This window comes from Trichosurus vulpecula, chromosome 8 (assembly GCF_011100635.1).
Source record: "Trichosurus vulpecula isolate mTriVul1 chromosome 8, mTriVul1.pri, whole genome shotgun sequence".
NCBI lineage: Eukaryota > Metazoa > Chordata > Mammalia > Diprotodontia > Phalangeridae > Trichosurus > Trichosurus vulpecula.
The window spans coordinates 112,830,512-112,853,161 of record NC_050580.1 but is presented as its reverse complement, the minus strand read 5'-3'; the positions used below and the strand labels follow the sequence as shown (position 1 = coordinate 112,853,161).

The following is a 22,650-nucleotide window of genomic DNA, read 5'->3' as shown; positions in this document are numbered from 1 at the left end:
GCCCGAGAGGAGCCCAAGAGGGCCAGCGGCGCGTCCGGGACGGACCGACCAGCTGGGAGAGGAGGACAGGACAGTGGAGGACAGGGAAGATAGAGGAGGAGAGAAGAGAGAAGTGGAGGCCAAGGAGAAGAGGCAGCTCGGAGAGATTCGAGGGTCAGACGCGGCGTGGCGCGGCTCGGCTCCGCTCGGCTCGGCGAGGTGCCCCCGCCAGGTCCCGCTGCGATGCGTGGAGCGGGTGGCAGGAGGCTGCACAGGATCCTCAGCCAGAGGAGAAGCCGGGGCGGGGGGTGGGGGGGTGGGGACGGGGGTAGGTGGGGAGGGGAGGGAAGGAGGGAAAGACTGGGGGAGGGGAAAGGGGAGGGGGGCCCCCGCAGGCTCTCGCACCCGCCAAGAGGGGAGAGCGCACAGCGCACAGCGGTCGGAACCCGCAGCCTGGGCTGGGAACCGGGCTGGTGAGGAGCCCCAGGGAGGGGAGGGGGCGGGGCGAGAGATGAGGATTGGGGTCTGGAGTCTGGGGGGAGAAGGCTTGGGAGGCGGGGCGAGGGGTCTCGGGTACAGTGGGGTAGGCTTGGGCTACTCCAGCCCCCTTTCCCCCTCCTTTGCCCAGTTCTTGCTTTGAGAGGGGGAAAGGGGGGGGCTCTCCAGAGCCCAGGGAAATTTGACTTGGTCCCCAGTGTCCGAGACCCCAAAGCTGAAGGGGGCCTCCGGGATGTCCCACCCCTCCCGCGGACCGTGGCCTCTAGAACCCAGACAGCAATAACTTAATGGTTTCTGGATACGGTTTCCCCACTTATCCGGAACTTAAGGGCCGCCTGCTAGGCTATGGCCATGCGCCTTTGAGTTCAACAAACATTTTAAAAGCCTACTAAGTGCCCTGCTGTGTCTGTGTCTGTCACAGGCCCTGGGTGTCTGTAATTCTGTTTATCAGAGAGAGACCACATTGTTGCAAAGGGTGCCTTGGGTATCAGGAGACCTGGGTTCTAGTCTGTCACTTAACTGCTACTGTATATGATCGTGGGCAAGCTACCTCGCATATCTGTCGAGCTTTAAAGAACTTATCTCATACAACCGCGGGGAAACTGAGGTTCATATGTGAAGCAACTTTTCCAAGGTCATCAAATCAGCAGGTCCAGTGCTTTGTTTCCTCACTCGGAATTAAAATTGTGTATGAATGTACCACCGGTGTTTGTCAATGGGGAGAGAAATATTTCTCGACTCCCTACTCCCAACACATTCCTTCCACTCTGCTCCTATCAGGAAACCAAGAAGTCTGGCTCCTGGTCCCGCAGTCCCTAGGGAAAGAGAAAGTGCCCCCTCTACAGCAGATCCAGGTCAGGGCCCTCTCCACTCCCTTTCTGGGGAGCCCCAGAATTCCCCCCACAGTAGGACCAAACACACAGCTTTCCATTCAAAAAGTGTCCCTTCCAGGGTCAGACTTAGAGTGACAGGACAGTTCCTCTGTGCCCCAGGAGGATTTGTACTCTGAAGGTAGAGGTGGGAAAGTTCCTCCTGTACGGCTACTATCAACCCTAGGAACTCTTCAGTCTCTGTCACACAAAAGGACTGGCTGGGAGCTTTACACAGACCTCTAAAGTACAACCGTTTTCCCCTTCCAAACCTAACCCTTTGCCCCCTTTCCACCAGGTGGATCTTGGCTTACTAGAAGCTCCCCCTCTGCTAGGTATGGGTCTGGATAATGTCGTCATGCAAGAGAGGGCACTTCTTGAAGCCACTGAGGATAAGAAGACCAGGGCCTCCCAGACCAGAGAGAATTGCAAAGAGAACTGGGATGGAAAGCCAGGGAGTCCTGAGTTAGTATGAAGGGGGAGCCGGCAGTGGCCCAGGACAGTGCTAGATGTATCCTTACCTGTCCTAGATGACCCACTTTTGGACCCACTTTGGTGGCTTTAGGAGATGAGTAGCTATAGAGATGGCTAATGGATGGGTCACCTATTTATTCCTCAGAGGTGGTGCCATCCCACCCAACCTAAATACCAAACCTAGCTCTCTCCAAAGAACTCCTCTATTTTCTCCCTCCTTATTCAAATCCCCAAACCCAGAAGGCAGCCCAGATCAGCTTCCCTCCTCCCTCCTTGCCTTTCCACAACAAAATTCTGGATTGTACCCATTTTATAAATGGTAAAACTAAAGTCTGAAGGAAAACTAGTGCCAGGTCCACAGACTGGACCAGTTACTAAGATGTTGACTCCCAACCTAGCTTCTTCTGCACGAGAACTCTGCATGAGAATGCTTGGTGAAGGCATTCTGAGGGAATGGGGAACAACCCCACTCTCAGATCCCAAATCTTTAGGGTGGCCTGGAATTGCTCCCCAAACTGAAAACTAATGGGGAACTAAAAGTCCATCCAGTGCACTCCAGTGGATTCCTTTGTCCCAGCTTGCTGTAACCCAGCTGAGACCTGGGGAGTTGAGACTAGGACCAGGGTGGTGTTATAGCAGATGGGCCTCCATTACCTCACTGGAGTCTTAAGGTTCTATTATGGATACCATACCCAGACCCTCATCTAATCCCCAAGATCTGCACATCCTAGAGATTCCTCCCATTACCCCTACAGCCCTATGTTCTTTGTACTTTCCCAACCATTTAATTTTCCTAAATACCCCATCTCTACTCTCAACCCAGCCAAGTAGGCACATCTTTAGACTAAGATCCCACCTGAGCTGGCTGGGGATAGCCCAATCTTTTGTCTTTTTCTTTTGTTACCCCCAACCCCCAAGTCCTGAGAAAGATCGGTAGCTTTCAGTCAGGTGATCAGAGGATGAGCATGACCCCACACCCCTTAGTGCAGACTGGGAGAAAAGGAGGATCAGCCTTCAGATTTGGGGCCAGGCGCTGTGGGAAGAGGAAAGAGGCAGCTCGAGTAGGTACCTGTTCCTGCCCCTGAGCTTGTGGTCTGTCTCCCTCCCCCCTTCCCATGACTGACAGATGCTAATTTCCTGTAAGGATTCCTCCAGGCTCTCTCCAGCTCCCGCTCGCTCCTTTATCTTATCAAAGCCCCGTAATTACAATTGCTATTTTGTTTCCTCGAATCAGCAATCCGAGCTCCCAGCCCCAGATAGTAGGAACTCCTGTCAGCCTGATCCCTGAGTGACAGCCTCAGCCCCTTGGAGGCTTCCCTCCCCCTTACAAACACACTTTAAGAACACACACATTCTCTACCAAAACACACACACACACACACACACACACACACACACACACACACCCTCTGGAGACACACAACTTTAAACTTTAAACTTTAAACACATACATTTAGGCACAAATAACAAACATACTACAAATACACCCCTTTAGACACACTTTATAAACATGCACCTTTAGACAAAATCTTTACAAACACACTAAAACCCTTTTGACATACACTTTACAAACTCTTTAAACAGCCAAAAACAAAACAAAACAAAACAAAAACCCAGCCTCTATTTATTGAGTCTTGTATGTACTCAACCCTGTGCTTGCCACTGAGGGGAAGGCTGAAGACAGATAAGACATGGTCTCTGGCTACCAAATATTTACAAACACACTCAGGCCATGAATCTTCCAAACATAGTCGCCTGTCTACAAACATCAACATTATTCATTGCAAAGAGGTATCCATTTTGCAATAGGAATAGTCTGTATAAACTTCTTCATACATCAAAATCAACCAGTCTTTCCCTCCACAGTCCTGACACCCCCCACTCACCAGGCCAGCCAGCCCCTTTGCCCGGGCTATCTGTAGGGGAGACAGGAAGAGGTGAAGCCTCAGTGTCTACCCTACAGGAGCTCAGTCTGCCTGGGAAAGAAGACACACGAAAGTTAAATAACAATACAAGAGTTGAATAACATTATTAACACATGCAGGCTGACACTTCCACGCACATCGTTGCCACATAAATACAATAGGCTCCCTCTATAAGGCAGATTTCAAACCAGACTTTCAATAAACAATCTCCTAGAGATCACATAGACACTTGGCATAATCCACAGGTGGGGGGGGGGATACAGATGCGTTGAGGGTGTGTATGTATGAGTGATGGAGGGAGAGAATGACTATCCCTAATGTGTGGGAGGACTCTTCAAAAGCCCCACCCTGTACCCCATATAGGAATGGGACCCACAAGACTCCTCTTCGGCAGCCATGAAGGTCTGAGACATCCCACAGGTACTAAGCTCACAAATGCATAACTCATGCTTCCAGATTCATTCATTTGCCCATTCATAACAAACACATTTATTAAGCATCTACTGTGTGCTATGTAGTGACAGACAGAAAGATGAATAAGCTTTAGATTTTGTCCTTGTTGCTATCTCCCCCCCCTCATCCCTTACTTCTCTCCTGACCAGGCTTGGGTATGAGATACCCTGATATAGTGCCTAAAGTATAATGTAGGGGATTTCCTACATTTCTTCCTCTGGGGCTGACTCCCTGAGTGCCCCAGTGATGTACGTTTGTAGCCTTGCCTGAGAAGAATGGGAAGCTGGGCCTAGGAGTGGGGTGGTGATAGGTCAGGTTGGGGGCCAATTTCTCTGACTTAGTAATATTCTAGCTTTACTCACCAGGTGGTATCAGTCCGTAGGAATTATGATGCTGGTGGGAGAGATCAGTTTTCCGGCAATACTTCCTTCCCTCCTCACCGCCCCTAATTCAGCCATGGGGGAGGTGGTGTTGTGAGGAGGGCAGGGAGCTATATCTGTTTTTGGAAAATATCTAGTCCAGGTAGGCAACCCGAGCCTTGATCACCTGTAATTGTCCCCATGGCCTGGAATGCTCTCCTTCCTCACCTCCCAGTTTCCCTGCTTAAATACTACCTTTCCCTGTCCCCATCCCCATCCAGTGCCTTCCCTCTGAGATTTTCTGTTTATATTTTATATATCTTACATGTATAATTTTTTTGCATATTATCTTCCCCATTAGAATGCAAACTTCTTGAGGGTAAGCACTATGTTTTTGTGCTTAACAAGGTGCTTGACACATAATGAATTATTATATGCTTGTTGGCTACTCTAATGGCATACAAAGAAGGTTGGGGGCAATCAGTGTCAATGGTATTATTGAGTGGTTTGCAGTTGGGGTGGGGCAGGGTTTAGGCTAGGGATTCTAATCCCCCTCACCAACTATATCAGTCCTTTGGGGATGCATTCACACCCATCAATTTAGAAGAGCCACAACTTTCCTCATTAGGGTGAGTCTTACATGTTGGTAAGTTTATTATTCTAAAGATTTATATTTGGGGGGGGGGCAATCCAGAGCCAATGACCCTTACTCTTCTCTAGGGAGATCCACAGAACTGCCATTAATTACCCATCTCCCAAGAAGCTGCATAACCATTTCTCTGGTTGGCCATTTCCTTTTGAAATCAAGAGAAAGTCCCAGGATACTTCCCTCTCCTTGTCCCCCTCCCTACCCCTTCCCTGCTCCCAGCTGCTGTCTTCTTGGGGGAATCTAATACGATAATAATAGCGAGTATTTACATATCCCTTTAAGATTTGCAAAGTGCTTAACACATATTTTACCTTCCCAATAACTCTAGGAGGTAGCTGCAATCATTATTCTGACTTTACAGACAAGGACACCAAGGTAGATAGAGGTTACACAGGATCACACAGCCAAGTGCCTGAAGCCAGATTGGAACTTGTCTTCCTAATTGCAGGTCCAACACACAAACCACTGTGCCACCTTGAAGACCACAGAATGAGAGCGGTGGTGGTAGGGGCATTCTGGGAAAAGGAATATCTGAAGATCTTGCCCTTCACACCCAATTAGAGTCATTCTAAAGGAAACACCTGAAAGCGGCAGGGGGAGGAAACCCATTTCCAGAATCCCGAGTCTGTTCATCCTTCTGGTTGCCGTGAACTGCTCACCCCAGGACTTTGTAATACATATGCCTGCAGACCATCCTGGGCCTTTGGACTAAGCAGAGACCAAAGAGAAGGGGGGAGAAGACAATCACTCAATGTTTAGGCAATGTACACAGAAAAATGGCATTCTTCTGTCCTGAGAATGGGCAACACTGCAAGATTCTTGAGAGGATGGTGTTGGTGGCGATAGTCCCTTCTGAGCACCTGTAAACTAATCTCCCTCCTGGTAGCACCCTACCCCCATATGCCAGGTCGGGAGGTGGAGAATGGACTCTGGTTACCCAGTCACCCAATCTGGGATGCTACCCCCTCCCTCTCCATCTGGCCCTGAATCAGGTTTCTTAGGATGGTCCAGAGAAGCCCAGCAACTTTCACAAGGATGGAGCTGGGGGGTGGGGGGTGGGGGAGCTCCCCTGCAGGGGGAGAGTAGGATAGAGCTAAAAGGCTGACTCAGCTCTTTGTGAAGTATGTTCTTTCCTCCTCTTATCTGGTAGAGACCCCAGGGCACAGTGTTTCCCCACTGATGCCACTGGAGGCCAAGTCTGAGGGCCCAGCTTGAGCCTCAGTCCCCAGAGAAGGGGCTAGGCATTCCTTTTCCTTCACCCCATAAGTCCATTATCCGCAAACCCATGAGCATGCGGCAACCCCTTCCCCCCTGGCCCCAGGACTCCTCAGCCCAGTGCTGACAGAGGCCCAGACCCATGTTTGGATGCTGATAACCTCCCAGGGTCTGGCCCTCCCCTTCTTTCACACTCAGGAGTTGGGATTGGTGTGTGTGTGTGTGTGTGTGTGTGTGTGTGTGTGTGTGTGGTGTGTATGGGGGGGTGGGGAGCTGTTAGAATGGTGAGTTCAATGATATTGGTATGTTAGGGAATATATTCCACTTTGCAATGGATACTTTGGGGTCAGCTAGCCAGCAGCTCAATCTTCGGTGGGGGACGATTCTCCCAACATATTGTGTCCCAAACCAAGCTATAGATGAAAAGCGGTAAAAGGGGGACTGAATCTTCAGTACTCCCTCTGGAGGTAGCACCTCCAGCCTTCACAAAGTATCCCCCTCCCCAGTTCTGCCCTACTTCCCCTCCACGAGGCCAGACTGCCATCTGGTGGTACCACTAGGAACTCTACTCCCCAAGGACCTCTAAAATTAAAAACATGAAGACACACCTCCCACCACTCACCAGGAGGATAAGCAGATGAATTTGCAGGGAGAAAAAATTACTTTATTTTCAACTTTTTCCAAAAATGTAAAAATGTTAGAAATACTTAGATTTCTAAATAAAATCATTTTACTGTCCATCTGCCCCACTCAGGAGGAAGGGCAAAGGAAGGGCAAATCTTTGTTCTTCCCTTCCCTTGGACCCTCCCCACCCCACCATCTCACACCTTTCTCCCTATATGTAGGTAAGAAAAGCCTAGAGCAAAGAGATCTGGGGGTGGGGAGTGGGGTCAGAAGGAAGTAGGACTTGTGCTGGGACAATATCCCACTCTAGATACTGGGACTTCAGGATGGGGTTCTGCTGGGGAGTAAGAAAGGCCACCAGGGCTCCTTCTCTTTGTCCCTAAGACCTGTTCTGGAACCTATCCTCTTGCAGATGAGAAATCAAGAAAACCATAAAAAAACCACTTTTGAAACATCCAGGAGAAACAGGACCATGTGAGTAGGAGGGAGAGATAACTGTGGGCCTGAAAAAACAAAAGACAAAGTCAGAGGTCAGCCCTCAACAGTCCCATCATCTTGCCCTGGGACTTGGGTCCTGGAGAAGGGAGCTCCTCCTTTCCTCACCACTGTACCCCTAGTGAGATAGTGGAGTGGGGAATCCCCTTCCCACTCACCCTTGCCAGTTATAGCCTCCCCTGCCGCTTCTTGGCAGGCAGGACGGGCAGCAGTTCTGGGTCCCTGTCTTCACTCTCATTCTCTTCCGAGAGTTCACTGCCTTCCATAGACACTAGTGAGCAGACAGACCATCAGCATCATGGAGGGGGAGAGAGCATGCTCCCATGTCTCTTGAGCCCCTTTGTGTACCTAGACTTAGAATCAGCCACACTGAGGGGAGAGACACTGGGAGCAGGGGTTCCCCAGGACAAGACATCACTACCACCAGAGACAGAGAAGTTTATACCCTGGCTGGGATGATAGCTTCCACAGAGGAGTCAAGCAAAGAACAATAATACAATTGTTTCCCGATGATAATACCACCATTGAATGTCAAGGTTTGGTTGATAAGGGAATGCTTACCAGAGGAAAGAAGGTTGAGCTGGCTAGGACAGGCAGGATTTAGATTGTTTAAAGGCAACTGAGTAGTAAGGGGACTGAGGTTGGGGGATGAGCATTCCATGCAGGGAATAAGGTAGGTCAAGGCTCAGGTCTGGCATATATGGGAGCAATGAGAGAATTTGTCTGATTGGATTGGAGAAAAGGGTCAAAAAGTAGGAAGGTGTCTGATTTATAGAGTCTTGAATGGCTAGGGAGTTTGGTCTCTAAAGCCCAAAGACAGCAGAAAGATGATCACTGGTGAAGGTGAAAGACAGGAAGCTTCAGGAAGAGGGTAGTCTGGTATCTCCACAGTCCCCTCACCAATCTGGTGCCTCCCGGTGACATGCACAGGGCCAGAGCCGGACGTCAGGTGGAAAGTCACTGGAGGCTGGAGTGGGAAGTCACCTAAGCTGAGCTGGGGGAGTAAAGAAGGGAGAAGTCCAATTGAGTACTCATATCCCTGGTGCAAACTCTATAGCTGAGGGGGTCAAAGGATCAAGCTGGGAGGGACCTCAAAAGCCATCTAAGAAACAGGTAACTTCAGAAGTGGGAGTTCTTAGGGTCTTTCTGGCTTGAGATTTCATGGGAAGGAATAAAAATGAAAAGAAAGCCCCAGCCTCTAGGCTAAGTTCTGACCCCAACAGATTGGGGTGAAGGGACAAAGGGGAGGGACTACTCTCACCATGGGCTGGCAGGACAGTTTCAGGTTGGCCAACGGCACAGCAATTTCCTCATTGTCATGGTTTCGGGCCACCACCTCCACAACATTGCACTCCTCCTTAGCATCTTCTGTGAGGCAGAGCTGGGGTGGAGATGACAAAACCAAGGCCTCACCGTCACCTCAGCAGACTGAACAGGACGGGTCCCTGGCTCAGATGAGCTGATCAGACCCCCACCTCCACCCACTCACCCTCGATCACTAGACCACATACCCAGTGAAGAGGATTAGTTATGGAAGGTTTCCTAGAAGGAGCTTTGCAGTAGTTGGTTAGTCTGAGAGTCCCGGGATCGAGGTGTCTGCAGCCCTAGCCTTGCAAGGGGTATACCATTCTCTGGACACTGGATAGAGACATGGATAGGCCACCTCTCTATCCAGTCCTAGCTGGATAAATCCTTAGGGTGGGATTAGGGAAGGAAGCCTATAAATGTCATGTGGATGCCCTCACCATGGTCAACGCCAGCACATGCTCCGTGTTGTCCTCCTCCTCCACCCTGAAGGTGTAGGACCTAGCCTGCCCGGACAGCTCACAACCTGAGAAGGTGGGGGCAATGGGCAATGGAAGGGGGATGGGGTGGGTATCAGATACCATCGGGGTAGCCCTGGGAGGGCTCCTTCCTCACCCAATCCTACCCCCTTCCTCCCACGTGGCTGCTCAGGTCATTCCCTCCCCAGCCCCCACCCCCGGCTCCGCCCTCTCCACGTGCTGCCCACATCTGGCCACCTCAAAGACCTGGGGGAATCACGATGTCTCCCCTCGACCCGCGCAGCTGGGGGAGGGCAGCGAGTGGGGGTCGCTCCGAACCCCTCGGTCACCAGCACCAGCTGTCTTCCTTCCCACGCCCTTCCCGCTCACATCTGAAGGGCTGTGGCCCCCTCTCCCCCTGCCCCACCAGGTACCGAAAAAGAAGCTGTCCATGGTGACCGGGCCCAGGCCCCGCAGCCTCAGGGCTCCCATGGCGCCCCCAGCCCGGGCCCGGCTTTCCTGCGCTTGGAACGCCAAGAAGGCTGAGTCGGCGGCCATGCTGCAGGGACCGTCTACAAACTCCACCCCCAGCACGCACAAAGCAAGGGACCGTCGCCGGTTCCGGCCGCGCTTCTTAAAGGGGCAGCACCTGTCCGATCACAAGGGTGGGGGACTTAAGCACATCCAAACACTGAGCAGCTCCGCCCAGATGGGCGAGTCGAGCGATAAAGGGGCTTTCTTCGGCGTCCCTCCTCCCTTGGGCCTCAGGCTTTAGAGTCTCGTCCAGGTCTCCAGGACGAGATCCATAGCACAAATCGGAGAGAAGGTCCTATCTTTTCCTCAAACACTTCTCTCCCTCCTGGGTGCCTACCACGTCAAAACCCAGGGTCAAACCGTGGGAGACGATTCCTTCCCCAAAAACAGGTACCAGAAGATAGACACACCCACGCCCGTCCCCGAGGGCGTGGAGGGGAGGGGTTGCAGACCCCGTCCGGAGCACTCAAGCTCGGCGTCAGACTGACCTTATCTTGCCACTTGAGCAGCAGTCAGAAGGACCCCTCTTATCCCCTCCTCTGCGGTTCCCCCCAAAATGGTGTTCTTGTAGCAGAAGGTGGGGGCACTTTCTGGCAGGTTCAGAGCTTTACCCTCTTCAGTCCCAAGAGCAGGGGCAGTAGCTTCTTAGATGGCTGCCCTCCTGCTTAGCTACTTGACTCTCCTCCTACACAGAGAGCCCTGGGTCAATGAGATCCTGTCCTTGCTGGCAAGGAAGGCGTTAGACCTGCAAGCCTAAGTCAGTATGCTTAGATATAAAGCTTTCCTGGTTATCATGCATGGCCCCTAGGCTGACAACCTGGACAGCACCCTTTAATTTACCTGCCAAGTCTTGGGGTCTGAGTGGAGCTCATTACCTAATTTAATAGGTATTTCCTTGTGCATAGATAGGAAAACTGACATTTATTAAATTGTGACTCACCTAAAGGCTACTCAGAAAAAACTGGAGTGCGTGGAGACCAAGAAATGAAAGGCACCAAGCATTTATTAAACATTACGTGCCATGTACTGTGCAACACAACAAAAGGTTAGAACCCAAATGCATAATACTTTGGCTCCTCTACTTAAGCTCCTTGACGGCTAAGATTACAGTATTATAGTATTCTCCATCCCTAGAGGCTACACTTAATGCTTCACCAATTAATAGGTGCTTAATAAATGCTTCTTGATCTCAGGGAAGTGGGGAACTAACATCTTTTCCTAGAATTTTCTCCTTCCACACCTCACACCGCTATTTGGTATAAGACTCAGAAACTTTCTCCTCCTAACCTCCTTTCCTCTCCAGGCCTTTCAAACTTCTGACAAAGGAACTATGTTTGGCAAAATTCATCAGTACCCCTCTTCAATAATCTTCACATTAAGGGCTACACTGTAAAAACCACCCACCAGAGTAAGACCTAGCCCTAGTACTGCTTCACGCCCATGCAGAATTCGGCTCTGCCCCTCTTTGATGAGACACTTCCTGCCTCAGGATGTGTAGCTGTTCCTGTGCTATTCTCTCTCAGGTGTGGACAGTAGTGTTATGAGATCCAGAAACGTGTTCCATCTGTAGCATCAACTTTAGTAGTGCCCAGGATACAGAAAATAATACACGACACTACTTGTGTACAGGTAAAATTGCTGGCCCATTCTGCCCCCCACCCCTTTACTGAGTTAAAAAGGATAATTATGCATCTCTTCCAATCCCCAATTTCTAACTTGCATGGGTCACTCCACTGCCTTCAGTCCTCTAATCCACTAACCCTGTGTATTCCCAGCCTAGCTGTGAGCTTCCAACCAGCTTATTTGTTCCCACTGAAGACCATAGTGGGATGTTAGAAAGCAAGCATCCTGAAAACACTGGGGACACACCTCTAAAGAAGGGATAGGGAGTATGTGTGTACATAACTACAAAAAGTCTACTAGAATCCACCACTCACTTCCTCTTATTCACCTTTTAGGTTTGGTGTCTAGCCTAATCCTAGATGTTGTATGAAATGTTGCTTCTGCATACAAATACTAAAAAAAAAAGAAGCTAAACGAAAAACTTACCTGAAAGAGCAGACTAGGATGTTCAATTCAAAGCTTCTTTACCAGTCTTAAGCCACCCTCCACTCCAACCTACTTGTATTTTCTTTGTAGCTAAGATTAGCACCTGAGTCTTCTGACTTTCAATCCATGTTTGACCAACATTGCTTGGTGGTTCCTGTGAGTAGACTACCAAAGTGGGCCAGAAGCAGCAGAACTGACTTGGTTCCTCCAACAGGTTCCCTCCCCATAGCTAAGACTGATCACTGCAGTTCAAAGCTTATTCAAGTCTTTTGGCCTTCAAAGCCACAACACAAATTAAGAGATTGGGCCTAATGAGAAACAAGGAAGGGGGTCTTAATTCCTTGCTCCATCCATCTCTTGGGCATAGGTCAAATCCTCGGCACCCTATTTTCCTCTACTCAAGCACAACAAAGGGGAGAGAGAATCATAGGATTTAAGCGACCTCAGAAAGCACCTACCACCAACATTTTAGAGGAAGAAACTGAAGCCCCAAAAGATAAAGTGATTTATTCAAGATCATGCAGTTAAGTAGCAGGAAGGAATTTCTCTACACTGGAATAGTACCTCCTAATTCAGGCCCTGTCCTTATTAGCTGCCTCTCGCCTGACCTACTACAATAACCTGTGTTCTCTCTCCAATCAATTCTCCACAGCGGCCAAATTTGTTATTTCTAAAATATAGTAATCACACTCCCTTGCCTAAGAAGTTCCAATGGCTCCCAATTACCTCCAGAACATATTCCTATTTGGCATATAAATCGGTTTATAATATGGCTCCAGCTCCCTTCCCAAGTTATTTATTACTAGTCTCCAGCCAATGAGGCTACTTGCAAGTTCCCTTAGAAGGCATTCCATCTTGTCTCCTAGCTTTTGCACAAGCTGACCCAAATGCCTGGAATGCATTTCTTCCCTCACTTTAGCCTCTAAAAATTCCTAGCCTCCTTAAAGGCCTACCCCTGCACAAGGCTTGACTCCTTGAGTTACTAGTGCCCTCCCCTAAAAATTACTTTGTTGTTTGGCTGCATTTATTACATGCTTGTTATTTCTACTGCTCTTAAGTTTAGTCAAAAGACTGAGTATTGGTTCTGCCATTCATTTGCTATGACTTCAGAACGACCTACTCTAAAAGGTAACATCTATAAAACGAAAAGGTTCCAATTTGTACAGATTCTAAGCCAACATCATCATCTGTATTTTTAAAGTCCTTAGAACATACTTGGGGAGGGGCAGCCTATTATCCTGTGCCACAATGGGACATACTCCTCCTACTTCAGTCCACTTATTTGCACAAGCAATTCCCTAGGCCTGGTACCTATACTCCTGTAATATCCCGAAATCAGATTACCTACTTATTTATTGTAATTCTGTGTCCACAAATTTAAAAACCTACCCTCAAGGAACTTCATATTCCCAGCTTCAGTATTAAAACAGAAAAATGTTTGTTGAATATTAAGCCTGCTTCTCCAATAACATCTCTTAATCCCTGCTGTAATGCTCTTCGGAAGGCCTCAAAACTTTGAAGTCTAGTTGCCATTAATACTTAATAGTTCATTCTCTAAAAGGGAATGCTTATCCTCTGTCAGCAGAAAGCAGACAACTTCCCCCTCCAATTCCCAATCTTGTTCTGAACAGCATATAAATAGGAAAGGCTTGGGGTCAAAAGAAGTCTCTATAATAGATTTACTATTTACTATTCTAGGCAGACAGACCCTGACATCTATGTTAATGAACAAAGGTATGGAAGGTTAAAGGCCTGGCTCTAAGGTAGGGTGAGACAAAAGACCTAAATATCACTGAGCCAACGTAACGGGTTTGCCCAAGGTGAAGCAAACAACAAACACTCACTTCAAGTTTTATTTTGCTTCTTGCATGGTCTTCAAATACATTTTATAGTTCATTTTCTACAGGTAACTCAGATGATCTAAACAGATTAATGAAAGCGGCATTCCAACCTTAATCAAAGTTCATAACCATGAAAGATGTGTTAACATATGACTTTACAATCCTAGAGTGATGGTATTGGCCTGGATATCTGTTCCATACAGTTAGCATTTATACATTAATAAGGACAGAGAAAGAGATACCAGCAACTTATAAAGCCAGGCTTTAAGGCCATAAGCAAACCAGGCCATAATGCTAGGAATCCTGACTAAATTCAAAGTTGGGTCTGGCGCTCATGGCTCGTGAATAACTGTTCCTTCAGAGAAAACAAGACAGCTACATGCTACTCAATGAGATGCACTCAAAATCCAGTGACGTTTAAACTCTTCTTTCCACAAAGCTATAGTTGGACTTCTCTGACCCACTTCAAAAATGAAAATGCAAATTTGCTTCTAGATATTAAACAGGCCAGATTTTTCTGTTAAAGGAAAGTTTTCTACCCCAAAAATGAAAAGTTCTCACTCCCACTGGGTGGGGGTTATCCCTAGATACCTAGGGATAAAGGGCCCTCACCCCACAATATGCTAGTTAACTTAAAAGCCCAGCAGGCTTTAAGACTTAAGACTTCCTCAAAACTCCAATGACTGGAGTCACTTAAAATAAGCTTCAAATTTTATCCTTTTCCTTCTCCCCCCCTTGCCTCCCCTCCTCCCGCCAAGGTTGGAATAAAGTACCAAAATGATTGTAGGTGAGTTCTACGTTTGGAACTCTCTCTGAAGTAATGGAAAAGCTATAACTTTGCAGAGAATTTACTTATCAGCCTCAATCTCAGACCCCTAAAAAAGAGGCAATTCATTAAATCTGAGATACATGAAGCTTTCAGAATCTGTGGTTACAGCAAAAAAGTAGGTAACCATTGAAATCATTGGTTAACGTGTGCTCATCCTGGTGTTTCTTTTAAAAAGAACATGCAGGAATTAAAGACTCTGATTTAATCAAACCAGTATGAACAGGTCTTGAAATTAAAGGACTACTGAAATATAGGCAAATCCTGATCATCTCCCTATGCCCTACCTGTCCCCTGACATGTGTCAGGGCTCACTTACATTGACATGCTAAACTTATTGGGGTTGATTTCTAGGACAGTAGTGATAGCATTAACCTTGTTAACAGATCAGCCTCACTTACCAATGTCAAGACTTTGTGCCCAAAATAGTTATGTTTTAGCCCTGGGTGGGAGGCACTTTAAAAATAATCTTAAAAAAGCCAAGGACAAAGAAAAGTTAACTCCATCCTCCAATATGGTTTTACATTATTCAAAAAGTACCATCTTGGATCAATACCATTCCATTTCCAAAGAAAAATTACAAAAACAGTAAACACAAGAGGTTAATCATCATACAGCTAGTTTATATACAAAGAAATATACAAGTATGTATTTTGTGACTTTTGTCACAGACAACTGCACATTTGTCCCTACAAAGCACAATACACCTGAACCAATGGTCATCCCACTGACATTGGCCATGGTTTTGTGAACAAGCAAAAGACTGCCCAACTCAGACGTGTAACTACTTATTTTCTGTTGCTAATTGACAACTATCCCACCCAGGATTCTCTCCATTCTGTAGCATCAGAATTCCAAGGAAACCGTTTTGTCTTTTGTCATGTCACCCAAAGAGGAAAGGGACCCATCATTCAACAAATTAATGAGGATGAAGGAGGTGATGTCAGCTGGATATTCCGGGTGAGAAATGCAACCATATGAATGTAGAAAACTACTGCCGGCTTCATTAATGGTAGGACCCCCTTCCCTAAAGGTACAAGAAAGATGTCTTGGCACTTGACCCAAGACCTGAAAGGGAGGACCATAATTCTTAAACAGAATTTCCAGCAGTACTCTCTTCTGAACAGCAAGTAGTCTGAATGTGTGATGAGTGAGGCTTCACATAGTCCTCCTTGCCCCAATCCCTTTGGCTGACTTCTTCTCCTGAGGCTGGACCATATGAAGACCCCAACCACCACCCACCCACTTGGGAGTTGTCAAGACATTAGGACAGGTCACAATGTCAATGGATGTCACAGGCTCCTGCCAAGGATAACCACATCCTTTGGAAATCCTTCCATTTTTGCTATTTCAAAACAACCTAACTTGCTGTAGAATTCGAGGATCCTCTTATCATCTGGTCTTACTTCACAGAAAGCCCCACGGGAGCCTGAAAATAAAACAAAACAAAAATACTCACAACATAAAGAAAGGTAGCTATTATGATATAGATTCACAAACTCTGACAGAATATCAATATTTAAAAAGTTATTTATCCCTGTACAAATTCCACAAAAAAATCTGACAGGAGAATACAATATGACAGAAATTGCTGGGCTTAAGATACAGGTGAGACTTGGTTAATCCTCAGCCTTGAACTTATTATTAGCTCTGTGCCCATGGGTAAATCATCTAACATCAGTCTCCACTCATTTCTAAGATGTGTACAACCATACCTTATATGCAGCACACCTATGTCACAGGGCAGTTATGTACATTCTCAATTAATTATTTTTAAAATGCTTTGTAAACTTTAAAGTAAGGTATAAAAATGCCAGCTGTTAAGATGAATCAAGGATCTGATTTATGTTACGGTAAGTTTCTCCCCAATTCCAAAAATCTTTCAGAGACAAAAGCAGAAAGGAGCTAATGGTGAGAAATACACAAAGGCTTCATTCCAAAATAAAACAAGTTACCTGAGGGTACCCATTAAATACAGAGCTTTGTACCCATTCAGTTACAACCTATCTAGATTGTGTTGTGTATATCTAAGATGAATCTTATATATTGAAAATGCCCCAAAGCCCATTTAGAAATAGAGGGTGCATCTGTCTCAAATAAATGTCATAGACTGTTTTCATCTGGAGTTAGAGACCTTAGAAATTATCTAATCCAATGACTTCATTTTACAGATAAGGAAACAGACCCAAAGAGACCGACACACAAGACACAGAAACAGTATAGCAGAAGTGTAATTTAAAGGGGAGGGCAAGGAAAAGGTATAAACACTTATACAGTCATCTAACCATGTGCCAGGCACTGTGCTAAGCACTTGTACAAAAAATTATCTCATTTAAGTTTCACAATAACCTTGCAAGGTAGATGCTATTATTACCTCCACTTTACAGATGAGGAAACGGGCAACCAGTGGATAAGTGACTTGCCCAAATTCATATAGTTAGTTAAGGGTCTGAAGCTAGATATGATTGTAGGGATTCCTGATTCCAGGCCCGACACTCTACCCACTGCATTACCAGCTGCCTCTGGTGGACCCAGGTCCTCTGACTTGAAATCAAGTAGTCTTTCCACTGCACAATGGATACAATAAGGAGTAGCAAACTAGGTACTCAGCATTATTTTCCCAACTCTGAAATCCAGCTTGGCTTTCCAATTAAGGGAAATTTTTAAAGGATAGATTATTTTTAAGATTCTAGGACTCATGAGAAACACTGTAAACTTGATCTCTTAGTACAAGAAAAATGAAATGCATCTCACAGGTAAAAGAGATCTTTAAAAATAGTCAACTCCGGAGAAAGTATTGCAAGCAGCCAGAAAGAAACAATTTGAATATTGTGGAAACCCAATCAGAATAACCCAAGATCTAGCAGCTTCTACATTAAGAGATCGAAGGGCTTCGAATACGATATTCCGGAGGGCAATGGAGCCAGGATTAAAACCAAGAATCGCCTACCCAGAAAAACTGAGTATCATGCTCCAAGGCAAAATATGGACTTTCAAGCTTTCTCAATGAAAAGACCAGAGCTGAATAGAAAATTTGACTTTCAAACGCAAGAATCAAGAGAAGCATGAAAAATCAAGAAAAAGAAATTGCAAGGGACTTACTAAAGTTGAACTGTTTTGTTTACATTCCTACACGGAAAGATGATGTATATGATTCATGAGACCTCAGTATTAGGGTAGCTGAAGGGGATATGTATATATAATATATATACATGTTTATGTATATATGTGTATGTGAGTGTGTATGTATGTATATATACATAGAGAAAGAGTGGGCACAGGGTGAGCTGAAGATGAAGGGAAGATATCTAAAAGAAATAAAGCCAAATTAAGGGATGAGAGAGGAATATATTGAGAGAGGGAGAAAGGGAGAGATAGAATGGGGTAGATTATCTCGCAGAAAAGTGGCAAGAAAAAGCAGTTCTGTAGGAAGAGAAGAGAAGAGAAGGCAGGTGAGGGGAATGAGTGAATCTTGCTCTCATCAGATCTGACCTGAGGAGGGAATACCATACACACTCAATTGGGTATCTTACCCTACAGGAAAAAAGGAGGAAGAAGATTAAAAAAAAGGGCGGGGATGACAGAAGGGAGGGCAGATGGGGGTGGAGGTAATCAAAAACAAACACTTTGGAAAGGGGACAGGGTCAAGGGAGAAAATTCAATAAAGGCGGATAGGTTAGGAAGGAGTCATAGTCTTTCACAACATGAGTATTGTGGAAGGGTTATACATAATGATACACACATGGCCTATGTTGAATTGCTTGCCTTTTTAGGCAGGGTGGGTGGGGAGGGAAGAGGGGAGAGAATTTGGAACTCAAAGTTTTAAAAACAGATGTTCAAAAACAAAAAAAAAAGTTTTTGCATGCAACTAGAAAATAAGATACAGGCAATGGGGTGTAGAAATTTATCTTGCCCTACAAGAAAGGAAGGGAAAAGGGGATGGGAGGGGAGTGGGGTGACAGAAGGGAGGGCTGACTGGGGAACAGGGCAACCAGAATATACGTCATCTTGGAGTGGAGGGGAGGGTAGAAATTGGGAGAAAATTTGTAATTCAAACTCTTGTGAAAATCAATGCTGAAAACTAAATATATTAAATAAAAAAAATAAAAAAACATACTTTAAAAAATAAAAACTTTCAAAGAAAAAAAAAGTCAACTCCCCTTTGTTTTCAAGGTTAAAGAAACAAAACCCAAGTAATCTACCCAGGGTCACAATGCTTTCACCTGTGGTTTTTCTTTTGGAGTTGACAAAATAAGAATTAGTATTTCCATGGTCCTGACCTTTATTTGAGACCTAACCATCTCCCAAAGGCAGTTGTAAGAAAATAAAGAGTTACATCAGTTTAAAGAAAAAAACTAGTCTTAACGATAAATATATGAACAGTTTATAACTAGTTTTCTTGGTCAATCCACTTTCCCATCCTCCCATCTAGTCCAATGTTTATTTTACATCTCTCTCTGGCTCTTACTCCCAAAAAGACCTATACTCACCATTAGCTTTGAGAGAAGACAGCAAGCATGCCATCATGCTTTTGGCCACACTTGGATCAGTTACTTTTTTGTGAATGTCCATCTTTATCAGAGATGGGAAGTTGGCAAGGAAGGTTTCTGGCAATACTTCCTGCTCTTCATGGAAACTCAGCATTATTTTCTAGAAATGACAGAATATGGAATCAATTGCTTTCTGTTTTATGTCTGGCAGCCAAAGAGCAGGGAAAGGATAAAGGAAAAGAAATAACAGATAAAGATTGTTTTCCGGTTCTTGCCCTTGTATATTTTGTAGCCACCACTCTTTAAGTCACCTTGTATAGTCACTAAAGTATTTATTACCTTGTAATTCTAACTTACCACTTTTCTAAAAAGTGACAGCAAAACTGGTTATTTTTATCAGAAACATATTAAGCCACAATTTCAATGTGAAAATTGCACCTCAAGTATGTAAGTTGCCTACAGTGGACCAGCACAATGTGGCTGCTCAACCACAGTCTACCAGTTTGACCCTAAAGAAGGTTAAGAGAAAGACACTCAAAAACAATATTCTTTATTACCTATCTATATTATTTAGAGTGAGCTAAGGATAAAAAAAGTCTACAAGGGACTGTGAGGGATCCAGTACGATGGGAGAGATTTCACTATTAGATATGGATGGAAAGGCACTAAATAAGTTTCCACCCTGTGCAGAACCCTGAGCCCTATAATACAGAGAGATTTAAGTTCATTAAGACACTATTAGCTCTGCCCTCAAGAAGGTCAGAAAAAAAAGGGGGTTAAAGTGACCTATCAAAAATATTATTAAGATAGTCTCAAAAAAGAAATGGACTTTAAGAATTTACTATATATAAAGTGCTCTGCCAAGTATTGGGAAAAATCTAATAGTATCATCTCTACTTTGGTGTACTTTAGTCTAATGCTTCTCAAGGATTAATATCTTAAACTATACTATAGAAAGTTTTGACTTAAATACAGGTTGTAAACAGTCCTTCCAAGGTATCAAGTGGTCTTAAGGTAACACAAGAGGGAAGAGTAGGGGGAAAAATGCTATTAACAAGGACTAAAAATTAGTTCCTACAAGTAAGACAATCTAACAATGTGACTGTGCCTGGCCTCCCCCATTTGTACTTCATTCTGAATATATGCAATACTGACCTCAGCCTCTGAGAGCTCTTTATCACCATTTGGCTTAGTGTACTTTTCTTGCATGAAAGGAATCCAGGAAATTTTACATTTTTTAATAAAAGGGGTTACATCCACAGTGCCCAGGGCATAGCCACAAATGCCATCTTCATCTTCTAGCACAAAACAGTAATCTAAACTGAGGGAAAGCAGGCCTCCCACTAACCTGTTTTAAAGGAAAGAGTATCAATACATGGTTTGCTAGCATGGTATTACTTAAAACTTTAATCCTTGCCTATACTAAACTCACTAGAACAACCTAAAAATTTACAAAAACAGCCACTGATAAGAGCAGACTAAGCAGAATAAACTTTTACACAGCAACATTTTAAAGACTCTTTAGTGTGTATATGTGACACGAAGGGCCAACCAAAATGTCAGCTGGGATAATCTGGTTTCATTTACCTATTGAGAAACTTGAGCATCATTCAAAAGCCCAACCCTCAAAAAGAGTAGTATTTTGGCAATGAAGAAAACAGCAATTTCATTGCTCAATGCTAACTTCACAAATTCAGCTCCCTACCTATCTCCAATCCACTGACCACCTCTCCACAACTGCTAACAAGAACGGTTTCTTAATGACTATATCCAGGTTTGTAGAGGGTACATACTTATCTCCAATAAGGTCTGGCTGACTTTGAAAAGGTAAACCAACTCCATCGTCATACATTTCTCTGCAAATCTTGTACACAGATGCCTAAAAACACAATGCAGTATGATGATGGATCAAGAAAGGTGGCAAAAGAAATCTAATGTCAGTAAGAAAGAAGTGTCAGACTGGACCTGCTAATAGGGAAGGAGAAATCAAACTAGCTCTATTTGATATAAGCTCTAGTTGGTTAACTAGAGTTAGTTGGAAACTCAGGCAGAGGGGTATCAAATAATTGGAAAACTTCAAAGTTTCTATGAACACTGATAGGATTCACTTGTGGGATGAAAGTTAAATAGTTACAACAAGATCCAAGGAGTTTAAAACAGCTCATAGAATTTGCTATAATAAAGCTATTTTATGTATGACTAATCATTTCATCAGTTGCTCAAAGAATTATACATTTTCAATCGCCAGCTACAATTACAATGACGCTAAATGGAAAAGTAATGATACCTTGGCAGCTGGCACCTCACAATCAAGTGAGTATTTATAACTAATATGCAGAAGGAAAATCAACTCTCCAGGAACTACCTGTCATTGTTCTTTAGCCGTCACAACCCTGCATTCTTGACTTTTTCAAGAGAGAACAAGTATCAGAACTCCTAGGTCCTACTTTTTATAACCTTCTACATAAGTCTCTAGTGCTCAGCTGTCTCATCTTCCTCCTATCCAATCCCATAAGCAAGATGCTGCAAAGATCCTCAATTCTTACAGAATCATCAAAATATCTAACTATTGGGCTGAAAGTAGAGCTATACATGTGCACCACAGGTCACAGGTAAATGCAGAAGATGACCATTACCTCATCTTTAGGAAAATATGGCCTGATAGTATAAACTTTGGAGGTAGGAGTCAGTGGAGGTGGTTGAAAAAAGAGGTCATTTGCCCCATCAATTGGCAACAATCGCTGTGGAAAGAAAAGGAAGAGAATCATCACTACTGAGAATTAGTCAAATGTTTCATGGCTGTGCACTGCAGATTACCAAATGAACATTAACTGGCTACTGCAGGCAGGCCTAAAGAAGAGGGGTTTGATATGCTTTACTAATGCAAACACCACTTTGCAGGGGGTGGGGGCAAGGGTGAGATATTTCTGAATAGAAATTATTCAATCTGAATATTATACAACTTTAGTGGCTCATTGATGGACTTAAAAGGATGGCAAAGTCTATTCCAATTTTATATAGATATATATATATAGGTATATATATATTTTACCAATCTTATCTAGACCATCTCTGTACTAAAAGATGGCAGAATAGATAATGTCAGGAGGAGAGGTTTGGTCTGAAGAGGGTTAACTGTCCAGAGGAGACGCTTTATCCCCAAAGCAATGCGCTTCAGTTTGCTGTGCGCAGCAGAGCACCTGTTGGGGGGAAAAAGTAGAGCACCTGAAAAATCCATGAACAAATTTAACCACCAAATAAGAAGCTCCATCTATACTTAATACTTTCATCAATGGAAAGTTTTATAGCAAACCAGGTTATTTCATTTTGTTTAAAGAATTACTGTAGATTCAAATTCAGTCTACCATTTGTTCACACATTTGCTCATTTTTGCTCATATCTTTGCTCATGGAATTTCCACTGGCAGACAAGCATGCGCGCATTGTACATTGCGGGCGCAGATTAAAATGCTGTGCGACCTGCAAAGAAACAATGTGAAATGTACACCTAAAGCCGCTGCGCTTCGCATGCGCGGGGGGAATTGGCAGCATCTCCTTGAGAAATTACTGTGAAAGGGGGAGGAAAATTTGATTTAAAACCAGCTCTA

General features: G+C 44.8%; 2 protein-coding genes across 2 annotated transcripts in view; both read right to left on the bottom strand.

Moving 5' to 3' along the window:
* Nucleotides 1-7,066: 7,066 nt before the first annotated feature.
* On the bottom strand, nt 7,067-9,871 carry NPM3 (nucleophosmin/nucleoplasmin 3). Its single transcript, XM_036735974.1, has 6 exons — nt 9,738-9,871; nt 9,286-9,371; nt 8,802-8,921; nt 8,441-8,534; nt 7,699-7,811; nt 7,067-7,548 (listed from the first exon to the last, which is right to left on the bottom strand). Exons 1-5 carry the CDS (start codon nt 9,859-9,861, stop codon nt 7,708-7,710), a joined length of 528 nt encoding a protein of 175 aa, XP_036591869.1. The 5' UTR covers nt 9,862-9,871; the 3' UTR covers nt 7,067-7,548; nt 7,699-7,707.
* A 3,836-nt stretch (nt 9,872-13,707) lies between these two features.
* The window catches only part of OGA (O-GlcNAcase), a 29,356-nt gene continuing 20,413 nt past the window's right edge, over nt 13,708-22,650 (bottom strand). The window contains exons 12-16 of the mRNA XM_036734423.1: nt 21,680-21,784; nt 20,837-20,922; nt 20,199-20,391; nt 19,044-19,203; nt 13,708-15,982 (exon numbers count right to left, since the gene is read on the bottom strand). Of these exons, the coding sequence (XP_036590318.1) occupies nt 15,846-15,982; nt 19,044-19,203; nt 20,199-20,391; nt 20,837-20,922; nt 21,680-21,784 (681 nt within the window). The 3' untranslated portion in view covers nt 13,708-15,845. The remainder of the gene's footprint in view (nt 15,983-19,043; nt 19,204-20,198; nt 20,392-20,836; nt 20,923-21,679; nt 21,785-22,650) is intronic.

Bases quoted from the DNA above. Each gene is read 5' to 3' on its own strand.
- NPM3 (XM_036735974.1), bottom strand. From the start codon at position 9,861: ATGGCCGCCGACTCAGCCTTCTTGGCGTTCCAAGCGCAGGAAAGCCGG. The intron at 9,372-9,737 runs GTACCTGGTGGG...CCACCTTCTCAG, and splicing joins CATGGACAGCTTCTTTTTCG to GTTGTGAGCTGTCCGGGCAG. The intron at 8,535-8,801 runs GTGAGAGTAGTC...TTACTCCCCCAG, and splicing joins AACTGTCCTGCCAGCCCATG to CTCAGCTTAGGTGACTTCCC.